Source organism: Macaca nemestrina, chromosome 4 (assembly GCF_043159975.1).
Source record: "Macaca nemestrina isolate mMacNem1 chromosome 4, mMacNem.hap1, whole genome shotgun sequence".
Taxonomy (NCBI): domain Eukaryota; kingdom Metazoa; phylum Chordata; class Mammalia; order Primates; family Cercopithecidae; genus Macaca; species Macaca nemestrina.
Genome location: NC_092128.1, coordinates 125561844 through 125578738, shown reverse-complemented (window position 1 = coordinate 125578738; position 16895 = coordinate 125561844). Strand labels below are relative to the sequence as shown.

Sequence of the window (16895 nt, the reverse complement as noted above, 5' to 3'; positions counted from 1 at the left end):
TCCATGCAATTGAAGTGCCGTAGTCCATACACATGGAGCAGGCACTGCCTCCGGTCAGGCTGTGTGAAGGGACTTTTTGACAATGCCGAGACTCCTCTGGGTCCTTGACTTGCAAGATGAGCACATGGATTGTGTGAAATACTCTCTGAATGAGCTTGAAGGGGGTTATAAAGGGATAGGATCCAGACATAGAATCATTGTGATGAGTGATGTCATCATGCAGCCTCAATCTATAAGGTGCATTTAATCCTCCCTCCCACAGAGGCCATGTCTAGTTCCAGAGAGAGGAAACCAGAAGCCACGTGTGCCAGCTCACTAGACTACCGGAAGATATAAAGAATCATTTGCTATAGAGCGCATGTCCACAGAGAGCCGCAGGAGTGAGGGTGGGTGAACAGGAGAAGAAAAAGATGGAAAAGAGCAGATGTAAGAAGGAATGGCCATGACTGGTTTCAAAGTGGCCATGTGGTGGAAAGCCCCATGATTAAGATCCCTGAGACTGCAGGATGGAGTGGGGAAGTTCTGCTGGGTGTCGTAGCAGCTCACTGAAGAGACGGGCGTGGAAGTGGACCCAGTCTCTGCAAAGTTGCCTTCTTCCTCGATCATGTGGCACTGATGGCAGGAGGGAGAGCTACGGTTGTCCACTCAGGGGCGGAAGAGCAGGCCAAAATGAAGGAAGGGCAGTAGTGAGGAAGGGACTTTGTAGACGTTACCAGAGATGGCAGAGTGGCCTGGAAGTTTGGTTCGTGTTCGGAAACATCCAGAATGGCAAACAGGTGCTCGGTGTGTAATTCCCTGATTCCCGGCTAGACGCCGTCGAGGGTAACACCACTCTTTCCTAGTGAGTTTGAACAAGATTTTTCAACTTTGCTTTTCTCAGGGCTCTGCTCTGGCAAACTGGCCAGAGCTGATGTTGAAGGAAGCCCTTTTGCCTTTGCTGGACAGTGTGTCTGGGAAAGAAAGCGAGGAGAAACACTCCCCTACGCTGGAGGGTGTCATCGAACAAAAAGGCCACTCATACACAGGCTTGTGATGGGACCAACGGGGTAAGTGGACAGAAAAGAAGAGGAGCTAGAGGCAGGGAAGGACACAGCAAAACCAGTGGAACCGAGGAAGTCAGAGGCAGGCCATGCATCAAGCAATGGCGGAGCAGGGAGCAGCTCCAGCACTGCGCGTCCAACCTTCCCTCCACTGAGGACAAAGTTGGCACACGGAGCCACGTGGAACCAGCTGGGCAGTCTCTGCAGAAACCCTGGCTGGGGGAAGGCTGGCCCAGAGCCATAGAAACTTGATCAGGACAGAGGATAGTCAGAAACGCAGGAAAGTATAATCTTCACCCACAGCAGTGTGGTCATTCTTGACGAGGTCCATGTGATACAGAGCTGTGAACACTTACCCGTTCCTTGCACAGCCTTCAAGACCTGGCCCAGTGCATCTGTAGGAAGTGAAAGAAAAATATACATTTTTCTCATTCTACTTCTTTGGCATATTTCTTGGAGATTTTAAATTAAATTATAAGGCAATATGTGCTAAACTACTCTTAAATAATTAAAATCACAATGTGTCTGAATGTTGGATTGGTGGTTAATTATTTAGTATGCATTTCTTCATTTGTTCATTCACTCAGCAAATATTTTTGAGTTTCTACTCTGTGACAGGCGTTGTTCTAGCACTGAACAAAGCAGTTAGTTTGTTATTGAAATGTTTTCACATCTGGCTTTTGACATAGATAATTGTCCTACAGCTGGCTCTAGAATTTCAAAGAGAGGGGCAGAAGGAACCAAGGCTAGAAGCATGGACTGGGGCCACGCTAATTATGGAGAAGCCTGGCAGCATGGTGTCACTGCAGGTTTCTGACAAATTCTGTGCTTTGAACAACCATCTGGCAGTGAGGAGGAAGAGGTCAGTCCTGGGGGTGATGGTTAGGCTACTAGATGGGGTGAGGGGCACTGGCAAAGGGAGTGGAAGGAAGGAAACCAGTAGGATACTCTTGAGAATCTGGCGGCCCACATGCAGAGGTGGCAGAAAGGAAAAGCAGGGGGGAACAGACAAGTGAAGGCATGAGGCTCACTGGCCGGAGGAGGCTGTGAGGATCACAGATGCAGAAGGCCAGGCATGGAGGTGGCTGCATCCACCCCGACCCAGCTGAAACTCTAATGGCAGAAGAGATGGGATCCATCCTCAGCATGACTCCTGAGCAGCTGGGCTCCCATTCTGGTGGGACACGCTACCATCATTACTTTGATTACAGGACGATAGTTTAAAAAGGCAGAATAACGTGGCTTTGAGACTCCCATTTCCTGGCTTGGAGAAAGATGGACAAGTACATTTCAATATGTGAGAGGCCTGGGGAGCCCTGGTTTAACACTATAATCTGGTCCTAACAGTTTCCGTCTCTGCTCTCCAGGTCTCTAGTCTCTACACTGCTCTTCTTAATTTGGGGGTCTGGGCGCTCCCTCTTTTCCATGGTGTCATGTAGTGCAGTCTTACCACTGTGGTGCCTTTGAGCTTAGTTCATAAACCAAACACGCAGGCTTCATAGGGGTGGAATATACAGGAGGCCTCGTTACTGCTCACCCCATTACCTCCTGCGGACACCAAATAGTCCAAGACAGAAAGCAGTCACTCAGGAACTGTCCTTACAGCAGTCTCTCCCTGCCTGCTGAACGCAATACAATGGGAATACCCTGCAGAGGGAGGGCCGATTGAAACTGCAAATTTTCTACAACATGCAGAATCTTATGTAGCCTCTGAAAGTGCTTTTGGGCAACCACAGGGATTGCTAACAAGAAGCTGTGACAAACAAGCTTATAGGGAAACGTAGACCAGTTGACCCTTGAAGAGAAGCTGGACAAGGACAATGGCAGGACAGGGCTGCAGGAGAGAAGGATGTGAGAGCGTCAGAAGGCGAGGGGCTCTTGCTGACGCTGATGAGGTCCTCGGTGACTCTGCAGAAATGACTATTGGGTATGAAGTCAAGCAGGCTATAGCATGCTATTTAATTCTGTCAGAAAAATTATTCTCTGTGCCCCACTTGATTCATTTTTTTGGTAAGGAATTTATACATATTTGCAATTATAGCAGTAACTAAACTTTGTTACATATAATTAAAATAGGCAAATTTTCATATTATTCGGTTTATCAGGATAAAGATTTCAAAACAACTTTTTCCTCACTGTACTATGAAAATGCAGTTCCATTTAAAAATAGATACTCTGGCTGGGCGCAGTGGCTCACGCCTGTAATCTCAGCACTTTGGGAGGCCAAGGTATGTGGATCACCTGTCAGGAGATCAAGACAAGCCTGGCCAACATGGCGAAACCCCGTCTCTACTAAAAATACAAAAATTAGCCAGGCGTGGTGGTAGGCATCTGTAATTCCAGCTACTCGGGAGGCTGAGGCAGGAGAATTGCTTGAACCTGGGAGGTGGAGGTTGCAGTGAGTCAAGATCACGGCACTGCACTCCAGCCTGGGTGACAGAGTGAGACTCTGTCTCAAAAAAAGAAAAAAAAAAAAAGAGCTCTTCCTCCAGGGTCCCTCCCCCTCATCTGGGTGGCTGCGCCTGTTAAAGAAACCCCTGTAAGTGTTTCTTTAACAATAGAAATGGAGAAGGCAAAAATCCCGTCTGAGAAATGAGAGAGACAATATATTCAGGAATGTTGTGCACATCATAAAAACTCAGTGAAAGAAATTTAAAAAATTTTCCCTTACTCTCATCAACATTTCACCACATTTAAAAAATTAAACCCATTTCTATTGTGCAATTCCTATATAATTAATGGTTTTGGGAGAAGACACAGGTGTCAATAACAAGATTATATAAAACTATATACTCTTCTAAAAAGGTTCAGAATCAGGAATGTAATCACACATACTAAAGAAAATACTTACAAAATTCCATATGTCAAATGAATAGCATTAGGACTTTATTTGAAACAAAGGGAGAAATTGAAATTGTAGAAAGAAAATGCAGTTTTAGTGGGAGACTAAAGTCAGACAGTGAAGATTTATTATGACCTGGGAAAAACTAGAAAGACATTAGAAAAATGATCACTAACATTTTTAATTTAAATCTTGAGTAAATCCCCTCTTTCTGTATTTAGCAAACTATTTCTTATACGAAGTAAGTGTATTGAAAATGCCAACACCCAATCACTTTCTGGACCTCCCCTAAGCCCAATGACATACACTCACTGACACAGAGATACTGACACAGAGATACTGATGCACATCTATTCCAAAAGAGAGAAAAGGGGGGAAGATAAAACATTTATTCTATCCAGATAATATAATTCTGTTTCAGAGGCTTAGCTCCAAAATTGCTTAGAGAAATAGATTAAGTGAAAAACTAGCAAAGCATCTTTTATACCATGCTTCATCGAGCTCACAAAGTGGCCAACAGAGCTGGCATGTTGGTATACCCGAAGGCGAAAATATGAAAAATCTTACATTGCTCCCAGGGAAATATTTGATAAAATTCAAAATCAATTCCAGATTTTAAAAACCAGGTAAAAACTAGGTATAGGTGAGTACTTCCTTAACTAGATAATTAGTATCTCAGACTAATAGCAATGTTGTTTTCACGCTGAGACATTAGAGCTATTCCTGTCACCTTTAGATGCCAAGCTCTGATGTCCACTGTAATTATGTCTGATATTATTCTGGAAACTTGGCCCTTATAATATGATCTGATACTTTTGGAAAAGATATTAAGATACTGCTGTTGGAGATTATATGATTGTTTTCCTAGAAAGTTCACAAATCGTCATCATGTCTCAATCACCATCACTGCCACTATTGTTGCTCCCATGTCCTCACGACCATCACCACCATCACCACCACCACCATTGTGACTCTCACCTCCTCACCACCATCACCACCACCACCATTGTGACTCCCACCTCTTCACCACCATCACCACCATCAACACCACCACCATTGTGACTCCCACCTCCTCACCACCATCAACACCATCATCACCGCCACCATTGTGACTCCCACCTCCTCACCACCATCAACACCATCATCACCATCATCACCACCACCATTGTGACTCCCACCTCCTCACCACCATCAATACTGCCACCACTGTGACTCCCACCTCCTCACCACCATCACCACCCTCATCACCACCACCACTGTGACTCCCACCTCCTCACCACCATCAACACTGCCACCATTGTGACTCCCACCTCCTCACCACCATCACCACCCTCATCACCACCACCACTGTGACTCCCACCTCCTCACCACCATCACCACCACCACTGTGACTCCCACCTCCTCACCACCATCACCACCACCACTGTGACTCCTACCTCCTCACCACCATCAACACCACCACCATTGTGACTCCCACCTCCTCACCACCATCAACACCACCACCACTGTGACTCCCACCTCCTCATAACCATCACCACCCTCAACACCACCACCATTGTGATTCCTACCTCCTCACCACCATCACCACCCTCAACACCACCATGATTGTGACTCCCACCTCCTCACCACCATCAACACCATCATCACCACCACCATTGTGACTCCCACCTCCTCACCACCATCAACACTGCCACCATTGTGAATCCCACCTCCTCACCACCATCAACACCATCAACACCATCACCACCACCATTGTGACTCCCACCTCCTCATCACCATCACCACCATCAACAATGCTATCATTGACTCAGTATTCACCATTTTCCAGGCACCATTTTAAGTATATGATGTATCTTCACTCATGGTCATAAACATCCTGTGAGCTATGCAGCATCATTATCCCAATTTACAGAAAAGAAACTGAGGCACAGAGAAGGTAAGACCCTTGCCCAAGGCCACACAACTCATACAGATGGATTCAGAGAAAGAATGAGTAACATTTCCAAACAAGGCTGAGGATTTTGAGAAACAGAAGTAAGTGTGAACTACTACATGACAGCTCAACTTCTCTTTCTGATTGTTGAGTACGACCCAGTTTGAATGACAGCTTTACTCTTCCAGTAAATTAGATACACACAATCAGAGTGCTTCTGCTAATTCCAATCAAAGTAGTTTTTTTGCTTTTGTTTTTTTGGGACGGAGTTTTGCTCTTGGTGCTCAGGCTGGAGTGCAGTGGTGCGATCTTGGCTCACTGCAACCTCTGCCTCCTGGGTTCAAGCGATTCTCCTGCTTCAGCCTCCTGAGTAGCTGGGACTACAGGTGACTGTCACCACGCCTGTCTAATTTTTGTATTCTTAGTAGAGATGGGGTTTCACCATGTTGGCCAGACAGGTCTCGAGCTCCTGACCTCAAGTGATCTGCCTGCCTTGGCCTCCCAAAGTGCTGGGATTACAGGCGTGAGCCACTGCGTCTGGTCCAGTTAAAGTAGTTTTAATTCAAGTAGCAACAACTTAACAACCAACTAGCTTTTAAAAAGTGTCTTGAAGCAACATTCCAGGCAATGTTACCTTTTATTCATTGCAAAACAGTTAATCCCTATGCTAACCTTAGAAATCTGGAGAGAGATGCAAAAGCCCCTGGAGACAGGCCGAGATGGCAGCTGCCAGGACCTGTGCTCTTTTTGTCCCCCTACCCTCCTGTTGCAATGAGCAGCAAAGAACAACACAGGCCTGGCCGGAGACACGGTGCACGGCAGAGTCAGTCCCACTGCACCGAGGCCTGCCCACAACCATGTTGCTCCTGCCATGGTTGTGGGGGCCAAAGCACCTTAAGTAACTGACTCAAATACAAACCTCTGCAATTTGTTGCCTGAAAACTTTAGAGACATTTTCGATCTCTGAATTTGCAAGAGGAAATGTTCTGTTATCCTGCGCTTTCCACTCACCCGTAGGTGCAGTTTGGATGGCACAGGTGGCACACGTGGCCGGCGTCTGCGTACTTCCAGACCAGGGTGTTGTTTTCTCCCATGACTCCTGCTGGGCAGGTCTTGACGCAGTGGGGGCCGTCAATGTAGTGGGCACACTGGATACAGTTGTCTGGTCCCTGCACCGAGGTGGAGAAAAATGTTCATGCATGTCTCTTTCTTTTCTCTTTCAAAATGGAAGTAACGTTTTACTTAACATATTTAGTGTGTGTGAGTGGGGAAAGCCAAATGATAGAAAAATTTTTAAAGGAGAAAACCAGTTCTTCTGTGATTGCACTTGCTTGATAAGGTCACTGTCAGTTGCTTAGTAGAAATTCTCCCTGTTTTTGAATGCATGTAATACACACGAGCATGAATGAAATGATATTCTCTACATTATTGCATTCTGCTTAACACATTGTGGGCATCTTTCCTTGGTAAAACCATCTTCATTGGCCCATATGTATATTTATGGTCAGATAGTCTTTCTTGCATATTATATTTGAAGCTAAAGGGAAGCTCAGAGGGAGGCAAATTTAAGAAAACCCACACGGGTGTTTCTCCAGTGACAGGAAGGTGGCAAGTCTCTGTGCAGTGGTTGGCGTATCAAGGACTGAGTCATATGCTACCTTTGATTCTGTTTGCAAAACTTGGAATAACCTTGGAAAACTCAAATAGAAGCATTGGGACTCAAATAAAAGCATTGCTCAGGCCGGGCGCGGTGGCTCAAGCCTGTAATCCCAGCACTTTGGGAGGCCGAGGCGGGCGGATCACAAGGTCAGGAGATCGAGACCACGGTGAAACCCCATCTCTACTAAAAATACAAAAAATTAGCCGGGCGCGGTGGCGGGCGCCTGTAGTCCCAGCTACTCAGGAGGCTGAGGCAGGAGAATGGCGGGAACCCGGGAGGCGGAGCTTGCAGTGAGCCGAGATCGCGCCACTGCACTCCAACTCCAGCCTGGGCAAGAGCGTGAGACTCCGTCTCAAAAAAAAAAAAAAAAAAAAAAAAAAAAAAGCATTGCTCAGGTTGTGTGCCCCACACTTCAGAAGTAGCAGAAATAAAACCAGCAGGGAAAGGCTTTCCCCTTGGCTAAGTTCTCTAATGTCGGTTTTGTCCACTCAGAGGCTGCACGTGCCCAGAGCCAGCACATCTAGATGACTATGTCAATATCGCCAATTATTTTAATGACGGAAATTTAACCCACACCATGTAAACCTATAAACCAAGGCTTTACTTTGTAACCAGTCATGCTGGCAGCCTATCCCTCAAAACACGGTCCTGTCATCTTCTGCCCAATTTAGAGAATGTCTAAAAAATGTTTTCAGTTAGTAGATTTACAACTGGCTGTTTAAGCTCACATACAAACAGAGCTCCCTATATAATAACATTGAGAATTAACAACATCAGGACATTTGGTGTGAGAGGGGTGCGAATTCTCACTCATATTCTTTACAAGAATATTGTAAAGAATATTGTATCTATGTTATTGAACATATAGATACAAAACTGTGCAGCTTAAAAAGTTTTGCTAGGAATTTCTTTAAAACTTCTTCAATTAATTATAAAGTAATGTTAAAAATTTGAGGACATTTGATGAAAGTGATAAAGCAATGCTGACTAGGTCAGGGATGGAGGAAACCAGGTGAAAACAGCTGCTGTTAAATGTGAGGATGTGATAAGCTTAGATAAGGTTGGAGGTGTCAGCAGAAAGAGTGAATGGTCATCACAGGCGGGTGTGTGCTAATGTCACAGACACACTGCCTGGACAGCACTGTTAGAGCCTGCCATCTTCTCTGGGAAGTGGCTCTGATGGCTGTCCTGCCCACATTGGATACCCTGGGCCATCGTCACGGTTCGGCTTCTGTGAAGGCCCTTTCCATGAAGTGGATGTGGATAGCAGCAAGGGGCTCTTACCCGTCCTGTGCAGGTGATGTTCATGACCTGGGGCAGGCATTCTGGGTGGCACTGTATGCACTCAGAGTTCTCCACAAACTCCCTTGGCTCGCTGAGAGGAGGAAGAGGAGACCTGTCAGCCCTTCCCTGATACATTGTTGCAGGAACACAAATCACCTCTCTGAAATTCCAAATAACTTGAGGTAATAGTCAAGGAGTTGGGACTCCAGGACGATACAGTAATATAATCAGCTGATTTTGTTAACTGAATCCTGGGTCATCTTCTCTCTGAGTAAACACAGGAGCATCATTCATAATCAAGATACCTTTTCTGCATTTTCTACAGCATAGTTTTTGCACATTGGGTAAGCAAGTCACATGATAAAAGAAAAGACAATCCCGAAGAGGTGTTCCCTGCCTCTAATACCAGATTCACGGTTATTGAAATTAAGCTGGAAAAATGATAATTTTAGATTAAGTGACAGAAAAAGGAAGGAGGGAGAATGAACTTGCTCAATGGTTATTACTAAAAATGGTGAGTGTGGAACACAGGTGTGCAAAACTTAGCTTGTAATATTTTGACATCCCTCAAGATGTACAGATCAGTGTTAAGCAAGAATTGTTTGATTGAAAAGACAGAGCAGACGTGTGGCTGTTTGTCAGGAAGATTGGACTCTGCCTGGTAGTCAAGCATAGTTCTATCCTCCAGCAGTGAACAAGGAGTGTTTATTCTCAAAAGCATGTGCCTTGGCCAGGCGCAGTGGCTTATGCCTATAATCCCAACACTTTGGGAGGCCGAGACAGGCAGATCACTTGAAGTCAGGAGTTCGAGACCAGCCTGGCCAACATGGTGAAACCCTGTTTCTATTAAACTTACAAAAAATGAACTGGGTGTGGTGGCGCACACCTCTAATTCCAGCTACTTGGGAGGCTGAGGCAGGAGAATCGCCTGAACCAAGGGGCAGAGGTTGCAGTGAGTTGAGATCACATCATTGCACTCTAGCCTGGGTGATGGAGTGAGACTCTGTCTCAAAATACAACAACAAAAATGTGTGTGCCTTTCATCCTCCCCTTTGGTCAATGGCACCAATTAAACAAAATATGATACAGGGTTGTGTCTTCTGTGCTGCTTCTCCTGGTCACTGCCCTAGCTGAAGGGGGCTAGGCTTGCAGAGGGAGCAGGTGCTGCTGGACACCAGGCTTTTCTACACTAATGGAAGGACATGGGACTCCCCACATGGGTATTTTCATCACCCTGCCTCTTAAGAAACACTTGAAAACTGAAAACATGAGACCACTGTCCATTTGTAGCCGTAAGGGTTGCATTAATATTCCTTACTTGAAGTTGAAGCAGCACTACTGATTATGTGATTCGTTCTGAGCCTATCAGCTAAAGAATTCCTATAGAATTGAACTTGGTCCTCTTATCCTGTTCCTAAATATTTCTGGATCCAAGCTGTGGTCCATGCCCAGAGAGTAAAACAGGAAGATTTCCTACAGCCTTCTGTAATTCCTATGGTGCTCACCAAATTTCCCTTTTTCTTTAAATCTTCTAAAACATGGCCTTGGCCTCTATCCTTCAGTTTTACTTTCCTATTTATTTTTTGTCCTCATTTGTCGTTCAAAGCCTTATGTCAATATCAAGATCCTCAGAGCATCCACAAACTGCACCTTTTATTGACTGCAACTAAATTCAACAAGCATCATTATGAATTATTTCTTTGTCCGTGGGTATATTTAAAGCTCCTGGTACTGTTTGATGTTCAACACATGCTGGGGGCACATAAAACAGATATTAACTTGGCAATATAATTTGTGTTAATTTATTTTCACACACCAGGAATCGGGCACTGCAAAGAAGAGCCCAAATGGCCACAGTGTTGGCCAGATGAACCACTGATGACTGTCTCATTTGTCTTAGGAACTTTTTGTAGCTTAGACAAATTTAAGATACTTCCAGGAAAAGAAATTCTATAAATTATTGGATTAAATTAGGTAACAATACTTGCTTATTTCCTATTGTGATTAACTTTTCCAAAAAATAAAGCAATCAAACAACCTCCCATCTCCCCACAGAAAACCCCAAAACCTCCAAAAGCCAAGGGCAAAGAATAAAAGGAAAAAAATCAAACAGAATGCCTGTAAAGCTATAACAACAACCTGGAGCCTTATTTTTGATCAAAGCCAGGGGATTAAAGAAATAACCTCCTACCCCTCCAGGATGTTGCACTTGTCCACGCATTCTCTGCCTCGGCTGACATTCTGGCAGGAGACGCAGTCCCTGGGCTCCGGGCCCCAGCAGCCCTCGGGGGAGCACAAGGCATGGCAGACCTGGCCCGTGGCCTCTGTGGAGACAGAGTGGGTCACAGCAGTCAGTGACAGACCAGGGACCCGAAGGGCCGCAGGAGACAGCACCTTCCCGGGAGGGGCCCTGTGCTCCGTGACTTTGGGTGGCACGGACATGCTGGGCATCCCTGAAGGAAGAGGACACAGACTGGGCTTCCCAGAGGCCGACAGTGACTGGAAGGACAAAACAGTTGTGCTGGCTGCTGGGAAAACTGAAATGTGCCTGACAGTGGAGGACAGGCGCTCTAGCACCTGAGAGGGGGTGCCATGAGTCCTCCCCTTTGGCAATGGCATCAATTAAACCAGATGGGACTCCTTGTTTTCTGTGCTCCCACAGCCACCGCCACTGCTGAAGGGGCCAGGCGTGCAGAGGGGCAGGTGCTGCTGGGCACAGGGTGTGTTTTGATGGTGCCCAGGGCAGCCTGGAGCAGAGCTGGTGATGTTCGGATGACAAATCCCACAGCCGATAGGGGCCATTGGGCCATTGGCTGTGTGCTATGTGCTAGGCACCATGGAAGAGTTTTACACACAGAATTTCACTGAATTCTCTCAAAGCGCTATGGCGTGGGAATCATTCATATCTCCATTTTATGGATAAGGAAGCCAAAACCTAAATAGATGAAGGGAATTGACAGGGGCCTCGAAGCTAGGGAGGCCAGACCAGCACTTGACTCAAAGCTGATGCTGCCATGGCCAAAGCCCAGCACAGGCCAGGCTCTTGCCAGCTTCAAAAGCTCTAGAGTAAGAACAGGAAGTGTTGATGTAAAGTGTTCATTCCATTCCTCTGTGTGTGTGTGTGTATGTGTGTGTGTGTGTGTGTGTAGCTGCAATCTTTACAGGCTGAAATGCGCAGAGAGTGACCTACAGCTAAAAGGTAATATAACTAATACTAAATTTAGTTACTTAAATTACAAATAATTGGTAGCCTAAACCTCAGGGTAAATTCATCCTATTGAATGATAATGATCTGGAAAAAGTTTTAATGGAATTCACATGGTAATTTCACAATTAGGAATCTTAAGATTTTAATTTGCTTCTTAAGGAACTGAAAAAAGGATTTTAAATGGGAATAGCCCTTCAATATTCTAAATAAAAATAAAGGACCCATTAGAACCAATTCCATAAACAAAAGAGAAAGCAGTGACTTACTGCAGCTGTTTTCACCTCTGTTGCTTATAATTTTGGTTTTCTGACTGGAGGTCCCAAACAGTTTTTTCCAGTTTATTGTATTTGCATAGCACAAATTTTTGTTTCCTGAAATTATCACATCTCCATCGCTTATCTCCTTGAGGGAGCGTAATCCCAAGGATGTTATGTTCAGGCTGACGACCGCAAGAGAAAACTGACCGCTACATTGGAGAGAAGAAAAATCATGTGGTGAAAATTATAAAAACAATGTATCCCTGAAAACTTTGTTTTTCCAGACCACCTTTGATTGGCTACAAACTGCTTTCCAATGATGGTAAGTCATGCTGTGGGAGGCACACACTGCAACTTTTGAAAACTGCAGGTGTTTTTTAAGTTCCTGCAGGCAAAAGCTAGTTCCTTGTTTATTTAGTATCTTTAACCCCAGTGGCAGATGGGGAGGATGAATAAAATGCCTTAATGTCATTATATTTCTCCATTTTCATTTTGCTTGGAAATTGAGAACATATTCTAAAAAAGCCTCTCAAACAGCCAAATACACTTCAAAGGTGTGGATTTGTCCTTCTGTCCACCACCCAACCTGTCCCTCTATCCATTCATGTATTTATTGAACAAACACTTGATGTTCTCTGTCCTAAATTCTGTGCAGGTTAAATATGTTTCCTCCTCTCAAGGACCCTTGATCTGGTGGTGATACAACCCTGTAAACAGATAATTTTGAGCTGGTGTGAAGAGCACAGTGAGTGTGGGCAAAAGGAAGAAAGGAGCAGGGGCCTCTGAACAGGTCTGGGAGGGATGCCTGGGAAGCCGGGCCTTCCTCCAAAAAGCTATGCCCAAGGTTGTGAGGTCCTGAGAGCAGGAACTGTGGCATTTTCTTCACCATCCAACATGATGCTAGGACGCTACTGGGTGGTCCAATGTGTATATCAGATGACTGGATGGAAGTCATTCAGACTGAAGGGGGGATGTCTTCAGTCACCTGGAGGAGCAGGAAGGCACGCGTTGGACATGAGAACCACTAGCCCCTGAAGGACCACGATGGGTGTGAGAACCACTAGCCCCTCCTGGACTATGATGGGTACGAGAACCACTAGCCCCTGAAGGACCACGATGGGTGTGAGAACCACTAGCCCTAGCCAGACTATGATGGGTGTGAGAATCACTAGCCCCTGCTGGATCACAATGGCTGTAAGAACAACTAAGCCCCTGCCAGACCACGATGGGTGTAAGAACCACTAAGCAAGCCCCTGCTGGACCACGATGGGTGTGAGAACCACTAGCTCCTCCTGGACCACGATGGGTATAAGAACCACTAAGCCCCTGCCGTACCACGATGGGTATGAGAACCACTAGCCCTTCCTGGACCACAATGAGTGTGAGAACCACTAGCCCCACTGGACCACGATGGGTGTGAGAACCACTAGCCCTTCCTGGACCACAATGGGTGTGAGAACCAGTAGCCCCTCCTGGACCACGATGGGTGTGAGAACCACTAAGCCCCTGGGGGGCCACGATGGGTGTGAGAACCACTAGCCCCACCGGACCGCGATGGGTGTGAGAACCACTAGCCCCACCGGACCGCGATGGGTGTGAGAACCACTAGCCCCTCCTGGACCACGATGGGTGTGAGAACCACTAGCCTCTCCTGGACCATGATAGGTGTGAGAACCACTAGCTCCTGCCAGACCATGATGGGTGTGAGAACCTCCAGCCCCTGCAGGACCACGATGATGCAGGCTGGGAGGGCTGGGCTGGTTTGGGGAGGGAGTAAAAGGCCAGAGTGCACCCTGTGGAGGAGCTGTCTGTAATTGAGAAGGAGCCACAGGAAAGAGATCTGCATTTGCAGGAAGCTCTCATCTGACCCCAGGCTGGGGACTGGGCCAGCTGAGAGCACTGGATGAAAAGACTGATGTTCAGATGTTGGATGGCAGGGGGTTAGAGTATCATCGAGAGGCTTCTCCTCTCCCTGCTGCTCTTCTTTCCCCCATCTTTTTCCTTTCTCCTACACTGATGAGTGGTCTTGCATAGGAGCCTGTAACCAATACCATTAGGAATTCTCCCCCACATATGCCCAGGGAGGCCAGACACCAGGGAAGAGCCAGATGGTCCTTGCAGGGCAGGCCTGGAGCTTCAGTGAGTCATGACCTGGAACCTGTGGCCACCCTGCCTCAGTAGGAGCTGGAATCACCAGACTTCTCATTAAATGTGAAAAGTAAGTAACCCTTATCTTGTTTAAATCCCTACAACTAAGCCAACTGGCTCATACCAGCCATCCAAGAAACTTGCTCTAAATCTCTTGTTTTTATAAGAATCTCAGGCAAAGAAGGTATTCCAGAGAATTCAGAGCAAAAAGGCTTTTCTGGGAAGCAATGGTAGCCACATATTTAGTATCAGAGATTCAGAGCCAAGGGAGTTTATGGGAGGCAATGCATATTTCATGCACTCTTACTCTCTTTAATGTTGCACAGTATTATCTAGTGCTTTAGGAGTCAAGTAGGGGCAGCAGTTCTCATAAGGGGGCTGCTTCCAAGGCTGGTTTTACTAAGAGATTCCCATCTCCTCCTCCACACCACTAAACTGATGATTACCATTACCATATTAAAGATGCTTGTGTGTGAGCACCTGCAAGTCTATTCCACTGTCAAAGCTGAAAATGTGGAAATTCTTAAAGAGTGGTGCTAAAAAGTCTATCTGGTCCCCGTGATAAGATGTGCATAACCTCAACTGCATCCTGAGAAAACACCAGCCGAACTGAAATGGTTAGACAGTCTGCAAAGTACCTGAACAACACGTTTTATAAGAGTCAAGGCCATGAAAGACAAGGAAAGACATAGGAGCTATTACAGGTTAGAATGGACTGAAAAGATCTGACAACTAAGTGCAATGTGGGATCTGGAGTGGACACAGAAGCATAAGCACTGGCGAATGCTGAGAAGTCTGTGGTTTAGCAGACAGCCTGTGCCAGTGGTCGTTCAGTCTTGATCCTTGTGCCTGCTCATGTGAGATAGCATTCGGGAATGCCGGCGAGAGATACAGGAGCTCTGTGCCCTATCTTAGCAACTCTCCTGTTAAGCCTAATTTCCAACTAAAAAGGCAAAATGTAATCTACCAGGCTCTTTGGCTGTGGTCAACTTACTGTTGCTTGGTCCTGCCACGTATGATTTCTAGGTTCTCAAAAGCATGGAGGTCCGTCCTGTTTTCAGGCCAAGCCTGAATCAGCAAAAACCCTGTAAGGCAGAGGAGACTCAGACACACACCACACAGGAGTTTCTTTTTTGTATGAGACATTACTCTAGACTCTCAGGGACTTTGTATTATAGGAACAGTGAGTGGGAAAATTGGATTTGCTTTCTTTTTCGTTATCATCTTCTCTGAGTGTACATGCGAATGGGCGGATGCAGGCCAGCCAGAGTTCACGGCTGCCTCCCGCCTCCCCCAGCGATTCCCCATGTCTCCCGCCGCCCCTCTGGCTGTGGCCCTGGGGCCCCTGCTGCGCAGGGTATCTGATTACCCCCAAGAGGCTCCTGCTGCGATTATCTGCCAATTATGGATCTGGTATCACATACAAGGAGCTTTACAGATTTTCCTTATTTGATTCCAACCCTAAAACAGTTGTGTTATATAAGTCTAATTTTCCCATTTTAGAGAGGAAGGAAGCGGAGCTCAGGTGGCAGTCATGGACCCGAGGCTTGCCCGTGGCCCCACAGGGCTCTGGCATCCAGTTTCAAAAGCCTGAGGCCCAGGCTGCCCCTCGCCTACCCCTGTCCTCTCCCTCTACCCGCAGGGGTTATGGGCCACCAAGGCAGCTGGCTGGGGCCGGGTAGGAGGGAGAAAGCGTGTTCACATGCGCAGTGAATGACCTAAGCCTGGGCTTAACGTGTCCCCTTTTGCCTGCAGGGAAACTGTACTTTTGAAAAGTATCAAAACATCAGCCATTAATGGTAAAATTTCAGAAGAAATGTTTTTATTCCAAGGGAGAAGGAAATATGTCGAAAAGTTCTCGCTCTAAAACACTGATTTCCCATTTATATTCATGCGATCATTCAGCTCAAACCTGTGATTTCCTTTACGGTTTTCAGAATATCCAGTTCCTGTGGATCCAGAGGCGGAGTGTGTGTGAAGGAGTCACTGAAACAAACAACAGGTGATTATTGATCACCTGTCTCTACCAGTTAAAAAGGCAGACTTTGTTTTTCTCTATACAAGTAACTGAACCTGTGACTCACCCCCTAAATGCCACCGGCAGGATGTGGAGATCGCCACTGATGGAGGTGCAGTTTTTGAAGTGTTTAATATTTGTAGCATTTATGGAGAGTGTGTCTTTAAATTCACCAATACCTATTCCATTACACACTGCAGAGATAAGAGAGACGTGTATTCCGTTCACATTGGTGGATTAAGAATAGCTAGGGATCCACAGGCAGAGGGAAGCAGGAAGGAATTCCAGTCGCGGGAACTGCCACTGCCATATCAGCCTTCATTCACTCAACAAACACTGACGGGGCTGGGGAGGGTGCGGGGGGCAGGGGGACACGAGGACCTATAGCACACTTTGGGGCTACGGCGGTATAGGAGATGCCATCCCTGTCACCGCACACCGACCTTGCATTCTCCTCATTATTTCCCCTGGGCCGCATGGAACTGGACTGCTTCCAGCTCTGCCTT

General features: G+C 46.3%; 1 protein-coding gene across 4 annotated transcripts in view; it reads right to left on the bottom strand.

Moving 5' to 3' along the window:
* Nucleotides 1–16895, bottom strand: part of LOC105493061 (epidermal growth factor receptor) — a 192741-nt gene that overhangs the window by 37759 nt on the left and 138087 nt on the right. For 3 of the 4 annotated variants that reach the window (XM_011760496.2, XM_011760498.3, XM_071095193.1), the window contains exons 9-16: nucleotides 16457–16583; nucleotides 16285–16358; nucleotides 15367–15457; nucleotides 12234–12433; nucleotides 10951–11083; nucleotides 8760–8850; nucleotides 6827–6984; nucleotides 1397–1435 (exon numbers count right to left, since the gene is read on the bottom strand). In XM_011760496.2, the coding sequence (XP_011758798.1) occupies nucleotides 1397–1435; nucleotides 6827–6984; nucleotides 8760–8850; nucleotides 10951–11083; nucleotides 12234–12433; nucleotides 15367–15457; nucleotides 16285–16358; nucleotides 16457–16583 (913 nt within the window). Of the gene's footprint in view, nucleotides 1–1396; nucleotides 1436–1467; nucleotides 4018–6826; nucleotides 6985–8759; nucleotides 8851–10950; nucleotides 11084–12233; nucleotides 12434–15366; nucleotides 15458–16284; nucleotides 16359–16456; nucleotides 16584–16895 lie in introns of those variants that run through there. The other variant, XM_011760499.3, reaches the window with a different exon arrangement.